Below are 17,968 nucleotides of genomic sequence, written 5' to 3'. Positions count from 1 at the left end.
TTCGCTGTGAGCGCACTTTCGTGTTGTTTCCGCTGTGCTTGATGTTACGCTTAGCTTTGATTCGTTCTTGATATGCATTGGGTTCGAATTGGACATATGCCTTATTCTTATCAAAGAATTTATTAAAGGCTCCTATTCAACCCCCCTCCTCCCCTCTAGTCGCCGTTCCGATCCTTCAGTTGGGTCCATATATATTTGAAACTGAGAATTTTATAATCCTAATCTTGATGCTCCTAACCAACTCATTTTGTCTACATGTGAATTTTAAGATTAGTTAATAATGAGGTCTATCCTTTTAGGATGCGGATCCCTGTGACGCCTTCGATTCATTCTTTAACTGTGGGATGCCATTGCTGCAAATGTGCTGATTAGTATGGAATAAAAAGAAACTTTATCATGATTTGATTTAAAGGTATTAAAAAAAATTGTCTGTCAAGTCTTTGCAAGTTCTAGGCTGTTAGAAGTTGGTGCTGTGTAGAATAGAATGCAGCCATGTGGTACAGTGGTAGTGCATGTCTGGTTGTACTTGTCCTTTCTAGTTGTTGTCCTAACAATCAACAAACTCGACATACTAACAACCAATTGTAATGCAGATGTAGATTTGTGCATTCCTGTCATGCACATAAGGGGTCTTATTCATTACAAAGAATTCATTTATTATGAATGGTTCACTGATTAATATGTCATTGGACAGATATCTCTTGTTTTTTTATAAAAAAAAAATATGTTAATTCAGCTCTAGTTGAATGCAACTCAATGTTGACAAAATATTTCAGCATGTTCCTACTGCACCTAAATCTTACAGTTATCTCCAATTATTAACAATCTTTTTGTTCCCTTTATAAAAAGAAACTTCAGTTTTTTCGGTGGTGGAGGGATGCAAGAAGAGGAAGAACAAATTATAAAGGGTGATGATGTCATTGTTGAATTGGATGCTTCACTAGAGGACTTGAACATGGGTGGTTCCTTAAAGGTAACAACGGCTTGCAGCTCATGACTCTTGACGACAAAACAAGAGCCCAGATAGTATTCTTAAATGTATTCTTCAAGTATCTTCAGATTTTAATGGAAATTATTTGCACTTATGGCAGTTTATAATTATTCGTTTTGACTTGGTTTTCCTTGGTGCATGATAGGTTTGGAGAGAGAAAAATGTGATAAACTAGCTCCTAGAAAGAGGCGATGTAACAGTAGGAATGAAGTTCATCAACGAGAACTTGCTCCTGGCATGTTTTATCAAATGAATGAACAGGTAATTTCTAATGTGTCAACTGTTATTTGCAGTTGATATAACTTAGCACCTAAAGTTTTTTATATTAAATTAATGGAATACTTGTCGATATATTTTCTTGTATTTCTTTAGTCTTTTTATGGTTTTTTATGATGTAACACTGATTTTCCATTTTTAACTTTGCTGATATATGATCCAGGTACTAGATCTGGTTTGCCAAACTCTGTAATGACATGGGGATACATTTTTGGTTTCCAGGTTTGTGATGTATACCCAAATGTGATGAATGTAAGAGAAGGTGATTTCGTCAATGTTGATATTGAAAAGGGGATGCAAGATGGACAGGTGCAAAGCAACTGCATTATTTTTTGTTTCAGTGATTTATATGTAGTGGTTGGCATACTGCAACATTCTTGGAACAACATGGCTGAACACCCTGGTTTCCACTTTACTAAACCGACAACAGGGTTATGTACATACAAAATAGCACCTTTGTACAACCCAGAAACTGATTTGAGCTGGAGTGCTGGACATTCAGTGACTGAACTAAAGTAACTGCTTTAGAGTAAAAACAAAAGAGCAGCTATAGAGGTCTGATTGCATGGAAGTCTGAGCTAGAAATTCCATATAACGCCATAAAACCATTTCAGGAATTGCTTAAGCTGATTCTCTATGGCGTGTGGAATTATGGACGCAAGCACTTTTGGTTGATTTCTCATTTATGGATGATTTTAATAGGTTGTCTTATCCGGTTTCAGGAAATTTTATTTTACGAGGATGGTGAACATAAGATAGATGGAGAGCCTGGTGTTTTGAATGTTGTTTTCCACCTAGTTCTTTTGATGCAAATTACAGTAGAGGTTGATCAGTTTGGCAGCATTTATCCTTGATGAAATTCAGTTTCTGTGCAGTTTAGGATTCGGATAGCACGACATGAGCGCTTCAGAAGAGAAGACAATCTTACCGGTACACTTAGCTTCTTCAGTCTTGTGCTCTCGTTAATATTGTTATCTAGACAGAAATTAGGTAGATCTTCCACAAAGGGCCTTCAACTGGAGAAGATTTGGTTGCATTGAGAGAACCAAAACAAATATTTGTGCTTGTACCTGGATGGGTTCTTGTTACATTCTGAAGCAAGAAGTGTTAATATTTCTGCTATTCTTTTTGTACCACTTTAGTCTGAAGTCTCTGAACCCCAAGCTTCATTCATTCCACCAAATTTAGCCATCCGTTAGCTCATTATCTCATTGCAGCCCAGAGCAACTTCGCCAATTGCAACTGCCTTTTCCATTTTCTTGTGCTTTTTCATTAGTTTTCTTGTAGACCACTGAGCTCCCATTTCTCTTGCAGCTCGAAGCCCTTGTTGGGTTTGAGAAGAACTTCAAGCATCTTGACAACCATCCGGTGGAAATCAGGACAAAGGTAACTAGGCAGTAATTTTAAGTTTCGTACACTGCAAGTATTTATCTTTGTGTGCGAGTGCAACAGATCAGCTTCGAGTTAAAATTGTAGGGGGTCACGAAACCAAAAGAGGTTAGGAAGTACTAAGGCGAGGGCATGCCACTGTACCAGAGCAAAAAAAGGGGATTTGTACATCACATTCTTCCCAAAAGCCCTAACTAATGACCAGAAGGCCAAGCTGAAGAGCATTTTCACTTAACACTGTCAGTTTTGGCTCCTGGGCTAAGTGCTGAATGCCTAAGCCTGGCAGTTTGAAGTGAACAATCCCAGAGGAAATTTCACCATCTTTCAGGCGAACAGGCAAACTGTGCCTGGCTGTTTCTTTCTTTTAACTACTGTTCCTCACAGGCAGATGTAGCCCTAGAAATTGATGTATCAGAGTAAAACCTGTAGGCTGTGGTTAACATACTACAGAAGAACTTATGTTCCTTTTTTTCTCTCACTGTAAATGGACTGACAATTTTTACTTTAACTATTTCCTCCGACATCAAATAGAGCAGCGAATTTCATCTATTATCTGATACAACATATGGAAATACAGGTATCTTAACATTAAGAATATGTTGAATGTGCAACCTTTCCTCTTTACTGAGCAAAGCATACAACCATTCAAGCAACAGCTGTCAGGAAACTACGTTACTGAAATTTGCACCAGTACAAACACAAATTGACGCTGACAATTGCCTGACAGAGGCAGTGCATTGTACGACCAGATTATGATGGTTTCTGAGGCTTCTGCAAAGACGTATCACGCGTTATTTGTTGCCAGTGTCTCTTCATCCACGTCAAAAGCTTTCCTTGCTTGCTTGAGCTCTTCATTCATGGAGAGCAGTTCAGTAGCACGGTGCAGTTTCCGCATATCCTAGAAGCAAGTATGAAATGTGTGAGCTGCATTGCAAAGAAACAAGATAATCATATGTGGTGTTCAGAAAATGTACCTTGCGTATAAGGTACAGAAAATCCTCTGTCAGGAGCTTCCCCCTCTTTGATGCAACGTTCTGTGCCTTGTGCACCTGAGAAAAGGCAAATTATGCAGCCACTCAATGATAAAATTGCAAATAGTAGTAAAGTAATATATGTCAAATGTGTCTGCAATTATATCCACCTATCGGGATGCATAAACACTTCCAACCAGCTATTATCAAAATTGCTGTTTTCAATGCGCACAGAAAGATGATTGCTCACAAAACTGCATAGATATTTGATATATCCACCATATTCACTATAGTGCACCCTAGAGTACATTCGCTACAAATGAACTTTCCCACCAAACTGTGCAGTGTGTGGCTGTCAACCAAACAGCCCCATAAATTTCACACCTTGAAATCATGCATTAATAATCATAATACATATCCAGATAATTCAGTAACCCAACGACCAAATCAGCATCACACGAGACAGAAGTACATTTCCATTCACTAAGAAGTAGGAACTCGTGATAGCAGTCTAACCAAACAGAGTCCAATATTATGCAGCAAAGTAGCCTAAATGCCAATCCTACTATGGGTTTGACAAGTGTCATGCACAACTTGAAAAAGCCTCAATCGAATCTTTCCTTTCATGCACAACTTTACTAGCGGTAAATATACCATCCGATCAAGACAAGCTTACCAGGTCAGTGACATATTCTACAACAATGTCCTCCACAAGTGCAACGGTTTCTGGAAGAGGCTGCAAAGTCAACAAGAACACATATCATGTGAGTCTAGGAGCTAAGAAGATTTTAACCTTCAAATGGCTACCATGTCCTTTATAAGAAAGATATTTCAGTAATATTACATTAGCATTGAAAACTAACGTGTTAGATTACCATCATTCTCACAGACTGCCTCTTACAATCAATTGCAACCTAAATTCTTAGTCTCAACTACGCTAATTATATTCTACTCTACAGACTGCCTAGCCAAAAAGAATAAAAAAATCAAGAAACTAAAGAGATAATTGCTAAAGGGTGAACTTACATTTGGGTCGTCCCCAAATCCATACATCATGTGCTGCACTGCACGGACGGAAAAGGAACAAAAATCACAAAACCGAACTAAAACGGATGTGGAAAAATAATTGAGTTGAATTGAATTGAATAACGTAACAACACTAAAATTGACCAAACAGGAGGATGGGTGCATTACAGTCTTTCTGGAACATGCCGCGCTTGCGCTTGAGCGTGGAGGCGGACGCATCGGCGCCGCCGCCGGAGTGGTGGTGGGAGGACGAGGACGCCTGTCCAGCCGTCGCGGCCTGCGCCGACGATTTGGACTTGGACGGCGTCGCCGAAGGGGAGGGCGTCGCGGGGTGGTGGCCGCTAGGGTTCTGCGCCGAAGATTTGGACTTGGACGGCGTCGCCGCCGGGGCGGGCGTCGCGGAGTGGTGGCCGCTAGGGTTCTGCATCTCGGCGGCCAACAGGCAGGGAAGGGCGGAGAGGACGGCCGCCGCCGCTTCCCGGCGAGGCGTCGCTCGACGCTTCTCGGCTCGGTTTAGGGCTTCCCGCGCACGGGCCAGGGAAAGGGTGATCCTGCGAACAAGAGGGGGAGTAGCACGAATCGCGTTAGCTGACGGCGAGTCGCGGCTCCGGGCTCTCGGGTACGTGCCGGAGATGAGGGCGAGAGCTGGCAGTGGCGTGGCCGGCAGGGACCAGGGAGAGGGGAGGCGTTGGGCCGATGGTCTATCGGATGCCCAAAGAAATACCCGGCTTTGGCCTGCGCCTACGAGAGCGCATTTGTCAACTGCCGCCTGCCGGTATACGGGGATAGGGATTGGGAATCGAGGGAGCTAGTTTTCTGGGTAAATAAGATAAAACAAAAAAAAATCCAATTTTGTTCTAAGGGCATGTACAACGCTCGTAGGTGGCCTGGCGTTTATTGGCTGTTTCTATCCGAGCCTGTCAGGGTGGAGGTCAGCTCGATCGCTCAAGGACACTTGCGGGTGGAGTCACTGCTTCCTCTGGCGGTTGACGCGTCGAACAGTTTGCTTGCGGCCTAGTGGAGTTTGACGCTTGATTGTTACTGAGGCAAAAAATGGTTGAAGCAGCTTAGGTGCATTGTGGGTGAACGATACTTAAACAAACTCTTAAATTTAATAGTCTCTTTAAACATTTATAAAATAGTAATCCTCATTGTAGGTTGAGGCCCTTGCATATTTACTTGAAGATGTAGCATTTTTCTCTCTCTTTAAGCAACTAGATAAGAGTCTTTACATTGTATAAAGATCATCTCCAATTATTTCTTTTTGCGAGGAGTTTTTTAAAAAAAATTAACGCTCTAACAGCTTCCCTTCACGATTATCTTCATAAATAGATTCTCTCTTTTCCTTTTACGACTCACTTCAAAGTGAAGTCCTTGGAGGCAAAGAAAAATAAAGAGAATAGGAATGGATAAGGAAATTAGGAATGGAACGAAATGAAAGGAATATGGTTGGAGATGGTCTAACTCTTGTGATGTTTAAAAATATTCTTTCTTCTATATCTATATTTCTATAAAATGCATAAGTTATGGTAGATTTAATTAATCTTCATCGTCTAACTGAGTTGATCAAATGATCAATATGTAAAGTTAGACCCGATCCTCCTTTCAAATATATTTAATCTCCCACTATGTAATCTGTCTTTCATGCCTAGGCGTCCAATATTTATCTTTAATGTATTAAAAAAATGCATTCAATCTTTTATTATTATTTTTCATACCTAGATATCTAATATTTGTCTTTCATGAATTCACCGCTGAGTTTCTCCGGAGAGTGTACCGTCTTCTGCACTTCACCTACAACGTTGACTTTCTAGATAGGGTGTGCCACCGCCCAAATGTCGCCTCCACTAACGCGTATACTATGAATGTCACATCCATTACGTTATCTTTACACTAAGTTATTGTGCAAGAATTATTTTTATCTTCTCACAAATCTATCACCATTTTAATCTTTCTTATAGTGTTGCTACAGATGACCAACTCTGGACGATCCATTCCCTTCATCCTCATATTTAGTACTCTCGTTCTCCTCTCTCATATAATTATATGATCATGTTATGAATTTCATGTATACAAATATTTCTTTTGTTATGCTATATTTTTTTACTCTTTCAGATTATTATATTCTAAATTAATTCCACATATATGAAATATATGTGCAGTTACTGGTCTCTAATAAAATTTGTCTACGTGGTCCCTATGTAACTTCTCATCTAATAAAAAATAGAAAAAATTGTGCCAAAAAAACCACAGAAAATCAAACACCACCGGCTCACCCACAAATTCAGCTCCTGTTCGCCACAACTGACTGCCTATCAATGTTGATCATAGCAAAGTTGCCCACTTGGCCAACATTCTTGGATGCTCGGTTGGTTCTATGCCTTTCACATATTTTGAGCTTCCACTAGACATCACCTATGCCTTTTAGTTGAAGAATTGAAAGAAGTCTTCTCACCTACACCGAAAGATAGCAATTGGTGAACTCGATTCTTTCACCTTTGCCTACCTTTTACTTTGGTACTCTCAAACTCTCAGTGTCTGTTATCCAACATATTGACAAATATCGCAAGCATTATCTATGGATCGAGGAGATGTTAACCGAAGAGGTTGTTTGAAAGCTTGTAAACTAAAAGAACAAGGAGCGCTTGGTATCATTGATCTCACGGTTCAAATTCAGTTGCTTCACAAATTATAAAACAAGCTGGACTTGTCTTGGGTGAAACTTATATGGGATCTCTACTACACAAATAAGCCATCGCCCCAAAGTTTCTAGAGGAGTGAGATCTTTCTAGTGGAGAGATATCCTCTCTCTTGCAGCCTGCCACGTAAAAGATGGAACTGTTTGAGTAATTTTGAGAGAGTAAGTAGTCTTTTGATTGGTTGCTGTTTACATATATATACATGTTCAAAGGATATGAATATGTCTATTCAATAGTAAATAGTTGCTCTTTGGTTTAATAACTGAAAAGCAGTTAGTGTGCTAATTACTTAATTGATCATATGCATAGAAGTGTCAGTTTGTAACACTCTCCCTTGGTCAATTATCTTGTGTGTAAATTTCTTGTTGAAAACTCCTCTAAAAACCCTGTGAGAAAAATATGAGAAATAATATGTTATATGTTGATATACCATTAAAACTCCTTTAAATCCAATGAGAAAATATAAGGAGAAAAATGATATGGTATATATCAGTTATTGCCTCATTGTAAGTTCAAATGAGAAAACTCATTGATGAGCTTAGAGAACAATGATTATGATCTTTAGACCATATTTAAAACCTCCGAAAATCATTTAGGAAAATGGGAGGAACAAAGTAAATATTGCCTCATTAAAAACCTTATATGAGAAACCGTATAGGAAAAACTCATAAAGGAAAAGAGTGCAATAGAATAGGTTATTTATTCAAGGATCAATCTCCCCCTGAACCTTGCAAATCCCGTAGTCGTCGCATACCGATTCCATTAACATATTTTTGGAATGTAGAAGTCAGTAAGGACTTGGTGAACAAATCAGCGAGGTTATCACATGATTTGACTTGCAAGATTTCTATTTCTCCATTATTTTGTAATTCATGAGGATAGAACATTTTAGGAGCAATATGTTTAGTTATATTGCTCTTTATGTAACTTGTTTGCATTTGGGCAATGCATGTAGAATTATCTTCATAGATAATTGTTGGTGATTGAATAGAGCCAATACCACATGATTGTTGTATGTGATTAATCATTCTGCGAAGCCATACGTATTCATGTAATACTTCATATAATACGATTATTTCAGAATGATTAGTGGATGTAACCACTAGAGTCTGTTTTGAAGACTTTCATGAAATGGCTGTTCCACCATTTAAGGACACAAAGCCTGTTTGTGACCTAGCATTATGGGGATCTGATAAGTAACCAGCGTCAGTGTATCCAATCATATTCATATCTTGATTTCTTTTAAAGAAAAGACTAAGATCTATAGTGCCTTGGAGATATCGTAAGATATTCTTGACTCCAGTCCAATGACGTTTAGTTGGAGTAGCGCTATACTTAGCTAGTAGGTTCACTGCAAATGCGATATCAGGCCTGGTGCAATTTGCAAGATACATAAGCGCTCCAATAACACTGAGATAAGAAACTTCGAGTCCTAGTATCTCTTCTTCTTCCTCCCTTGGTCTAAATGGATCTTTTTCCATATTAAGAGATCGAACAACCATAAGAGTCTTTGAAGGATATGATTTTTCCATATTAAATTTCTCTAATATTTTCTGGGTATATGCGGCTTGGTGTAGTAGAATACCTGAAGGATAATGCTCGAGTTGTATTCCCAAGCAAAATTTGGTTTTACCCAAATCCCTCATTTCAAATTCCGTCTTTAGATGATTACGTGCTTCATCTATATCTTCTGTATTTCCGATGATATTTAGATCATCAACATATACAGAGATAATACAAAATCCTGTTGAGGATTTCTTTATGAAGACACATGGGCAATCATCATTGTTGGAATATCCTTTTTGTAAAAAAAATTCTTTTAGTCAGTTGTACCACATTCTTCCCGACTATTTTAAACCATATAATAAGTTTTTAAGTTTTACACAGTACTGAAAGTGCATCTAGGCCCTCTAAGTGGGTTTTGGCTTATTGATGACAAAACGATTAAAGAACTAATATGTTTATCTAAGTTATGAACAGGTTTAAGTATTAGTTGAGAAGACATATGACGTTTGACACCCGTCGAAACAAAAAGAGAAGCAACTAAGAGTACTCAATAGGATTTAAATTCTTTTATTTTTGAAATTGAGTCTAGGATAGCTGCTCTATTAAGAGGGTTGCATTTGATTGCTTCGTGCTTCTAGATAGCAAGGCGTCGCCCGTAGAGCACCCAAACTTTGTGGAGTGCCACGGGAAGTTTGTAATCATCTTCGAATTGAGTAAGAAAATTCTAGCTTGATCTTTGTGGTCGCTAGAAGAGGATAGGGTTGGAAAAGATCCGGCTCTTTGTGAGCTCCTCAACGGAGACGTAGGCACTTCTTTGTGAGGTGGTCGAACTCCGAGATAATCTCTCGCGTTCTTATTTGTGCAATTTGCTTAATCGTGTGAATTTGTGATTCTTCATACAAATTGCCCTAGTGATCATCTAGCTAGTGTTAATTGTTATTTTAGCTCTATGATATCTAGTAGACCTAAGTTCAACTATAGATTCTAGCTACTTGCTTTAATCCGTAGTTGTTCTAGATTTCCTGTATAGACCGGAGTATCCGACCTTCACCGAAGTATCCGGCAGATTTAATCCGCTATTTTAGTTTTAATTTTCAGAAAAGCCTATTCACCCCCCCCCCCCTTCTAGGCACTTTCAAGTACATGTTGCAGTTTACGTTTGGATTTGGAATGTTAAGTCCTTCTGGGACTTTTATGTATATATCCGATCAAGTGACCCATAAAGGTATGCGGTTACTACATCCATCAATTGCATAGGTAGATTATTTTTAACTGCCAATGAAATTAAATATCGGAACGTGATTCCATTCATTACTGGAGAATAAGTCTTATTGAAATCAATGTCGGGTCTCTGCGTGAACCCTTGTGCTACAAGCCTCGCTTTATATCTCACCGCTTCGTTGTTTTCATTCCGTTTGTGGACAAAAACCCACTTGTATCCCACAGGAAAAATGTTACGAGGAGTAGGTATCACTGATGTGAATACCTCTCTTTTGGAGAGCGAGTGTAATTCTACCTGGATTGCATTCTTCTATTGTGTCCGGTCCGAGCTCTTGCGGCACTCTGCCATGGTCTTTGGATCTGGATCATTGAGAAGATCGTTTGCAATCTTTGAGGAGAAGTATGTATCGACAATTATAGTCTTTCTGTCAAATGATTCTCCAGAATCAATATAGTTGATGGAAATTTCATCTACCCTTTTCGACTCATTGTGATTTCCCATTGTGATTGAGTCTGGGTGTTCTGATTTCCCAGCATCAGTATTTGTGTGCACCGTTGAGCTAGGATATGGATGTTGAGTATCCATTGGATGTTTAGTATCCTTAGGTTTTGGGTGTCTTTCAACTTGACGTTGATTTGCATTTACTAATTTGGAGGAAGGATTCCTCTGTTTTCGCGGTAGCTTGCAAGAAGCTTTATCTTTTGTGTCCGTACTTCTCTCCCTCTTATTTTGATTTGGGAGTTGAGTTGTTTTATTTGGTACCTCCACTCTGTCCGGCACATTCCTAGCAGGAATATAGGATTTAGTGACACCTTTATTGTCAGTAAATGCATCTGGCAGGTTATTTGCAATATTTTACAAATTTATAATTCTCTGAACTTGGAGTTTAGATTCTTGAGTACGTGGATCTGAGGAGGAAATGTCTGTGGCATTCCAATTGATTTTCTGGTATTCTTTCTGGTACTTGAAATCTCCCCCTAATACCGGGAAATGTTACTCATCAAATATACAGTCAGTGTAACGAGATGTAAAAAGATCCCCTGTTAGGGGCTCTAGGTATTTTATGATCGACGAAGAGTTATACCCTACATAGATCCCCAATTTCCTATGTGGGTCCATTGATGTATACAGCGCAACCGAACTTTCGCAGATGGGAAATGCTTGGAGGATTTCCACGTACTAACTGCAGTGGGGAAGCAGTGTGATATGAAGTTGTTCGTAATTGAATTAAGTCAGCAGCGTGTAAGACTGTGTGACCCCAACATGAAGTTGTAAGGTTGCAATTATGTAATAGTGGTCTTGCAATGAGCTTGATTCTCTTGATAAGAGATTCAGCCAAACCATTTTGAGTATGGACGTAAGGTACTGAATGCTAGACTTGAATTCCTAGGGTCATACAATAATCATTGAAGGCACGTGAGGTAAATTCAACTGCATTGTCCATTCGAATGGATTGTATCCTATGTTCAGGATAATGTGCTCGTAATTTAATAATTTGAGCAATAATTTTGGAAAAAGCATGGTTTCGTGTGGACAATAGACACACATGTGACCATCATGTAGATGCGTCAATGAGAATCATGAAATACCTGAATGGTCCAGTTAATGGTTGGATAGGACCACATATATCACTTTTAATGTGTTCAAGGAATTTGAGTGGTTAAGCTCTAATTTTAAGATAAGAGAGTCTTAAAATTAATTTCCCTGCAGCACATGCGGTGCACACAAAATCCGAAGATTGTGGTAATTTGGCAGTATTTATGCCATGATCAATTGAATTGCAGATAATTTTTCGCATCATCCTAACACCGGGACGACCTAGGCAATCATGCCATATTTGGAATGTGTCAACATTATGAAAAATTACCTTATACGCAACATGTGGTACGGACTTGATGTATGTATAGTACAATCCTGAGGATAAAGAAGGAATTTTCTCTAGTATTTGTTTTGTATATCCGTTATTTTTGGTAATGAGGAGATATTCCTCTTTGTTGTCATCATGGGTTTCGATATGGAAACTATTTTGATGGATGTCTCTATAACTTAGTAGGGTACATGTTGAATCAAGATACAAGAGTGCATCGTCGATTGTAATTTGAGTACCCATAGGGAGAGTGATTATGGTGCGACCAGAGCCAACAATCATAGCATCGCGTCCTGCGATCGTCAAACCATTTCCTTAACTCTTTTTCAGAATTTGGAAATATTTAGTCTCCATTATTATAGAGTTAGTGGTACAACTATCCACTAAGCACATCTCCTCTTCCATTGGATTGTCTCCCGTAATCATCTATATATATATATAAAAATAGAGAATGTGAAATTCTTCATAGATATATATAGAATACATACAACTTTATTGAGTATCAATGTGTTGATACAATAGTATAAGATGACAACAACCTATTACAACACTATGTATGACATATATATTAATAATATCTAATTAATTGAGAGCCTAATTGAGGTCTCCAAATAAGTCATTGGAAGCAAATTCCACTAGCATATTGTCCATGCTCTCAAGGTCATCTTGCTCTTGAAGAGTGATGTCGTTGTTCAGTTCTGGATGAACATTTTGGGAACAACTTGTCGTCTTGGTGGTGTCAGGTTGAAGATTGAAATGACCTTCAAATCTTTTGCCTTGAGTTGGTCAGCTTTGTCCAACGGACTTTATGTAAAGATCAACCAAGTGTTTTTGGGTGTGGCATTTCTTAGTTGTGTGATTGTAGCAACCATATTTACGACAAATATCAGATTTGTCTTTGTTGTTGAAAATGCTCTTTCCCTTGTTATTTCTATGGAATTTCTGCTTCTTAATGTGGTTGTGCTTGCCTTTGAAGTTCTTTGGACGGCGTTTGTTGCTGTCGAACCTCTTTGTATTCTGAATATTTGAATTTACTTCAGGTAAAGGTGCAGTGCCTGTAGGGTCCTGGTGATGATTCCTTAAAAGAAGTTCATCATGCTTTTCAGCCTGAAATAAAGTATGAATTAATTCAGAATAGTGCTAATAGTTCCTAGCACGGTATTGTTGTTGCAATACCCTATGGGCAGGAAGCATTGTAGATAAAGTTTTTTCTATTTTCTCTGCATCGGTGGGAGCTTTGTCAAAAAAAGCAATCTTAAGCAGATTTTGTGAACATCATGATTGTATTCTCCAATAGACTTAAAGTCCTGGAGGCGAATGTTGGTCCATTCGCGTTGTACATCAGGTAGTATTATTATCTTTTGCTGTTCATATCGCTCTTTGAGTGAATTCCATAGATCATGTGGATTTTCATCCATCAAGTATTCAGATTTTAAATTTGGATATGAATTGTGCCTTATGTAGTATAAAGCCCCATACTTGATTTGATCTTGAAGTGGCGGGTCTCCTTCTTGAGGAGGATTAATTGCCGTCATAAGTCCGCGGGATGATAGACTTATCTTCATGTCCATTGCCCATGTTAGATAGTTTATGCCATCTAACTCGAGTCTTTCGAACTCAATATTGGACATTTTGTCCTACAAGTTTACCAATGATTGAATGAATTTACATTTTGGGTAAATTAAAGAATCATGGTAATGTTGTAATAGTATAAAATTGTAAAGTCAAGGTAATACTTGAGTTGGATAGTGTAGACCTTAAATTATATTGATAACCCTTTGAAGGTAGTCACCAAGATGATGTAAACCTTTTAGTAGTGGGGGCATAATCTGTAATTATTCAGTAGATGCCATGAATTCCACTAACTTGTGTTATTCAAATCTTGTGTTAACACTATGTAGGTAATCACCAAAATTGGTGTAGACCTTCTTTAATTCATATTCACATTGGGTACGCACTTAGAGGATAGTCACTATGTGTAAACATAGTATAGATCCCTTAGCAGTATATAGATACTACCTTCTGTATGGCCAATATGAGGTATGAATTAAGGTAATCATCTTAAAAGGTGTAGACCTTGGTTCCAAATTTGATATTGGGTACGCATATTAAGGATAGTTACTATGTTTCAACATAGCGTAGATCCCATAGTACAATTTAAAGTACTAATTAGTGTATGACCAATATGTGAAAGTTTGGAATATAGTGTTATATCAAGTGAAGAGGTAATCACATAGTTTGCAATAATATGTATTTTGCAAGAAAAATAATTGCTATTGCAAAAACAAAGTTGTAAACATATATATATATATATATATATATATATATATATATATATATAATTAGAATGCATAAGGGAAAAATGCATGTAACATATAAAATTTTCAGAGAAAACAGGGACTGGAACATATATATTTACAACATAAACAGAACGGATCACAATTATAGTTAAAGACAGGGGATATAACATGATTTTACAGAACTGTAAATTTAAATACTAAAATTGGCTACAAATATGCTGAAAACCCGAGGGGTTCTCTGTGAAAATGCCATTTTTTAATATTTTTGACTGATGGGCTAAGAAAACTTGGGCTGTGGCCTTTTTAGCCTTTCGGCTCAGCCCATAGGTGCCCCCCTCCTCCCCACCTCAGGGTATATAAACTGGCCGGCTAGGGTTTTCCAAACCCTAATCGGCCTTGTGAGCAGCTGCCGCCTTTTCTTTTTGGGAGCCGGGCCTGCCATCTTGTGGGGCCGCCGGCCGGGGAAGAGGTCGGGTGGCCAAGGTGGCGGTCGCCTGCGGCGGTGGCCGGCGACGACGGCGGAGCCGTCGGGTCTTGAAGCGCACCGGTCCGAGCCGAGGGACAGGCGGCCGAGGTGGCGTCGGCTGCGTCGGCGATCGTTGGGCTCCGGTGCCACCGTGAAGCCAAGCCGGCGGATGGAGCGAGTGGCCGGTCGAGGGGTCGCATGGGCTGCCGGCCTTGGAGCTGGTCGGCCGAGCCACCAGGAGGAATGGTGAGCCGTTGGGTGGAGCAGCGGCCGGCCGAGCCGCCGGAGCAGAGGGGTCAGGCCGCCGGTGGAGGAGTGGCCAGCCGTTGGGCGGAGCAGCGGCCGACCGAGCCGCCGGGGAGGGTGGCCGAGCCTCCGGAGCAGAGGGGTCGGGCCGCCGGCTCGTCGGCTGAATGTTCGTGCAGAGGAGGGCGATCGGCCGAGGGTTGCACCGCCCCTTTCCCCCTCGCACGCACACGTGCCTGGGTGCGTTTAGAACCCCCTGGAGGGGAGGCCGGAGGCCGCAAGGGCCCATGACCCCGGGCGGAGGCCCGGATGACGGTTGGCCGCTGCAGTGGCAAAGCGGTGAAGGGTGCGGTCGAGTGGCGCAGTGGGTGTAGCCACTGTGGAGCTGGCAGTTGACGAAGAGGAGTCGTTGATTTGGATGAACGGCGCTTTGGCCATTGAGACCGTGGTGGATGGGTCCTCAGAGAGGACTTCCACAACTTCAATGCTGGAGTCGATGAAGGCTGGTGTGTTCAGATCGATGCCCTGGGAAGGAGAGGCCGGACTGTAGTCTGCCATTGTTCCCGGGAGGCTTCTGCCGCGTCGGACACGGAAAATCCAGTTGCGGCGGTGGCTGTCCGTGGTCTGTTCTGCCACCGTAGTAGAAGGAGCCGCGTCGGCCATGTCCGTGGAGGTGCCAGTGGGTGGCACTGGAATGGAGGAAGACATCGGAGTGTACTCTGGAGAGTACAACACGCGCTCCTCTGGATCCTCCTCCTCCTCGGATGCCACCGCCGGTGTGTTGTTGAAGAGAGGTGCAGCCCCGCTGCGTGCTGCCATGGTGGGTGGAGGGCCGGCGGGAGCAGTGGCTGCACGAGACATTGCAGGGGTTGCTTGAGCCCTTGGAGGGTCGTGGCGGTGGCCATGACGGCGAGGACCACATGTGCGGCGACGGCGACGGGCACGCTATTGGTCAAACGGCGAGATGTGCCGCAGAACTGCCGCCTCTAAATCCATCAAACAACGAAGAACATCTCCAGTGGTGGATGAAGGTAAAGCCATCTTCTTTCTTTTACCTTGATCTGGGAGAGGCTTTCGTGCCTTCTCTGTTGGTGAAGCCGATTGACCCTTTTTCTTCTTCTTCTTGCTTCTGTGCAATAGCCAAAATGCTCAGTGGTTGGTTCTAAGTGCTGATAACGTGTTTGAGTAATTTTGAGAGAGTTTGAGAGAGTAAGTAGCCTTTTGATTGATTGTTGTTTACACACACACACACACACACACACACACACACATATATATATATATATATATATATGTATATATATATATACATGTTCAAAGGGCATGAACATGTCCATTCAATAGTGAATGGTTGCCCTTTGATTCAATAACTGAAAAACAGTTAGTGTGCTAATTACTTAATTGATCACATGTATAGAAGTGTCAGTTTGTAACAGGAACCACGGTCCTATTTTGGAAGGATGTGTGGGATCTTGGCGTTTTACAATGGAAATTCCCAAAGCTATTTTCTTTTGCAAGAAATTAAAATGTCAGCTCAGAAATTCCTCTCCAATGTTGTTCATGACAATTTTTCGCTGCCCCTATCCATGACAGTTTCAGCGCAGTTGACAGAGCTTCAAAACCTCGTTTGCAACATTGCAATACAAGATGAATTGCAGGATCAATGGGTATACATGTAGGACAGTGAGCTTTTTTCCTTCTCAAAGAGCCTACAGATGTCTTCTAGGCACTTGTCAGTTCCACCAGTTTTCAAATGGATGTGGAAATCTTGCTGTAGAGGAAAGCACAAAATTTCCTTTTGGTTGTTCCTAAAGGACAGGCTCAACACTCGGAATTTGCTGAGAAAAACCATGGTGCTAGATAAATATTGTTGAGTTATGCAACAATCAGGTAAAAGAAACTCTTGCGCATCTTGGCGTTTTTTGCATATGCAATGAGATTTATAATGGGATTTCTCTCAGTCATAGATATGATCGAAGAAGGTCGACAGAGGTTTGGTTAGGTTCGACGATGTTCAAGTAAATCATTATAATCACCTTCTGGACGATTTGGTGTCATCACAACTCAATCATCCTTGATGGAGGTGTAAAAAGAGAGTTCAAGCAAGAATTCGCCTTGGTTATACACAGGGCGAAACCTTCTGTCAAAGTTTTTTTAGAACAGTTAATGAGTAGTTTCTCATGACAATGTTCCTCCTCTTTTCCTTTGGACAGGGATTCTCTGTACGTATTATTTTCTTTATTAATGAAAAAATATCGGTAGGGCCTCCCTTACTGTTATGATTAAAAAAATGAACTACAACTCTACAAGAGATACCTGATATAGCCTTAAGATTCTCTGCGTCTTCAGAAGTTACATTCTATAGCCTTAAGATTGGAGTTGAATCCAACCAGCTAGGCAGTTTGAGAGGAGTGGCTCGTTCCTTCATGTTCAGATCCAAATCCTTTCACTTTACTTGTGAATTCAGAAAGAAACAGTATTCCGTGAGATGTGGTACAGAGAGTTGCAATCGGATAATATCAATGATACTGTTCATATAAATACTACGTTTATCCTACTTTTATAGGATACTGTAGCACTATATCTTATCTACGCGCGACGGCTCACAACCTAAAAGTCAGGGGATCCTCTGAGCCGTCCACTTCAACTATCTTTTTGTAATCACGTAATCACACGACTGTACTGTAAAATATTAGACCATCTCCAACAGAGTCTCTAAACCTGTAAATTCCAGTGCTACAGTACTTTACGGCCTACTGTAGCACTAGAAATCCATCTCCAACAGATCCTCTATCCAACGATAGAGTACTGCTACAGTGTTAGATATAGAGGATGCTGTAATAGTGATAGAAGATGCTGTAACAGTATTTTGAGGATGAAAATTTGATATAGCTGTTGGAGATGGTCTTAGAGTGGGACTAATATTCTCTTGATGAAGACGAAGAGATTCCCAGTAACGGATGCATAGACAGAACTAAGGAAAAATTAACCAAAGGGTTAACACATGCG

At 40.4% G+C, this 17,968-nt stretch overlaps 1 protein-coding gene and 1 long non-coding RNA gene across 3 annotated transcripts; one reads left to right on the top strand and one right to left on the bottom strand.

Annotated features, from left to right (window-relative positions):
* Positions 1–796: 796 nt before the first annotated feature.
* Positions 797–3,046, top strand: LOC133888150 (uncharacterized). 2 transcript variants are annotated; one of them, XR_009903718.1, is made up of 6 exons: positions 797–973; positions 1,137–1,252; positions 1,490–1,576; positions 1,990–2,197; positions 2,582–2,653; positions 2,744–3,046. It is a non-coding gene; the product is annotated as an uncharacterized LOC133888150 (long non-coding RNA). The 2 variants fall into 2 exon arrangements; XR_009903717.1 differs by having other exon boundaries at positions 1,490–2,197.
* Positions 3,047–3,184: 138 nt separating this feature from the next.
* LOC133911679 (transcription initiation factor TFIID subunit 13-like) lies at positions 3,185–5,415 on the bottom strand. The gene is made up of 5 exons (XM_062354039.1): positions 4,822–5,415; positions 4,654–4,691; positions 4,304–4,363; positions 3,631–3,705; positions 3,185–3,554 (listed from the first exon to the last, which is right to left on the bottom strand). Exons 1-5 carry the CDS (start codon positions 5,078–5,080, stop codon positions 3,441–3,443), a joined length of 546 nt encoding a protein of 181 aa, XP_062210023.1. The 5' UTR covers positions 5,081–5,415; the 3' UTR covers positions 3,185–3,440.
* Positions 5,416–17,968: the final 12,553 nt, after the last annotated feature.

The sequence above is a fragment of the Phragmites australis genome, chromosome 1 (assembly GCF_958298935.1).
Source record: "Phragmites australis chromosome 1, lpPhrAust1.1, whole genome shotgun sequence".
Classification (NCBI taxonomy): Eukaryota; Viridiplantae; Streptophyta; class Magnoliopsida; order Poales; family Poaceae; genus Phragmites; species Phragmites australis.
Note: the sequence above shows the minus strand (reverse complement) of the source record. Positions and strands in the feature narration are given on the sequence as shown.

Bases quoted from the DNA above. Each gene is read 5' to 3' on its own strand.
- LOC133911679 (XM_062354039.1), bottom strand. From the start codon at position 5,080: ATGCAGAACCCTAGCGGCCACCACTCCGCGACGCCCGCCCCGGCGGCG. The intron at 4,692-4,821 runs GTAATGCACCCA...CCGTCCGTGCAG, and splicing joins CGGCATGTTCCAGAAAGACT to TGCAGCACATGATGTATGGA. The intron at 3,555-3,630 runs GTACATTTTCTG...ACTTGCTTCTAG, and splicing joins TTCTGTACCTTATACGCAAG to GATATGCGGAAACTGCACCG.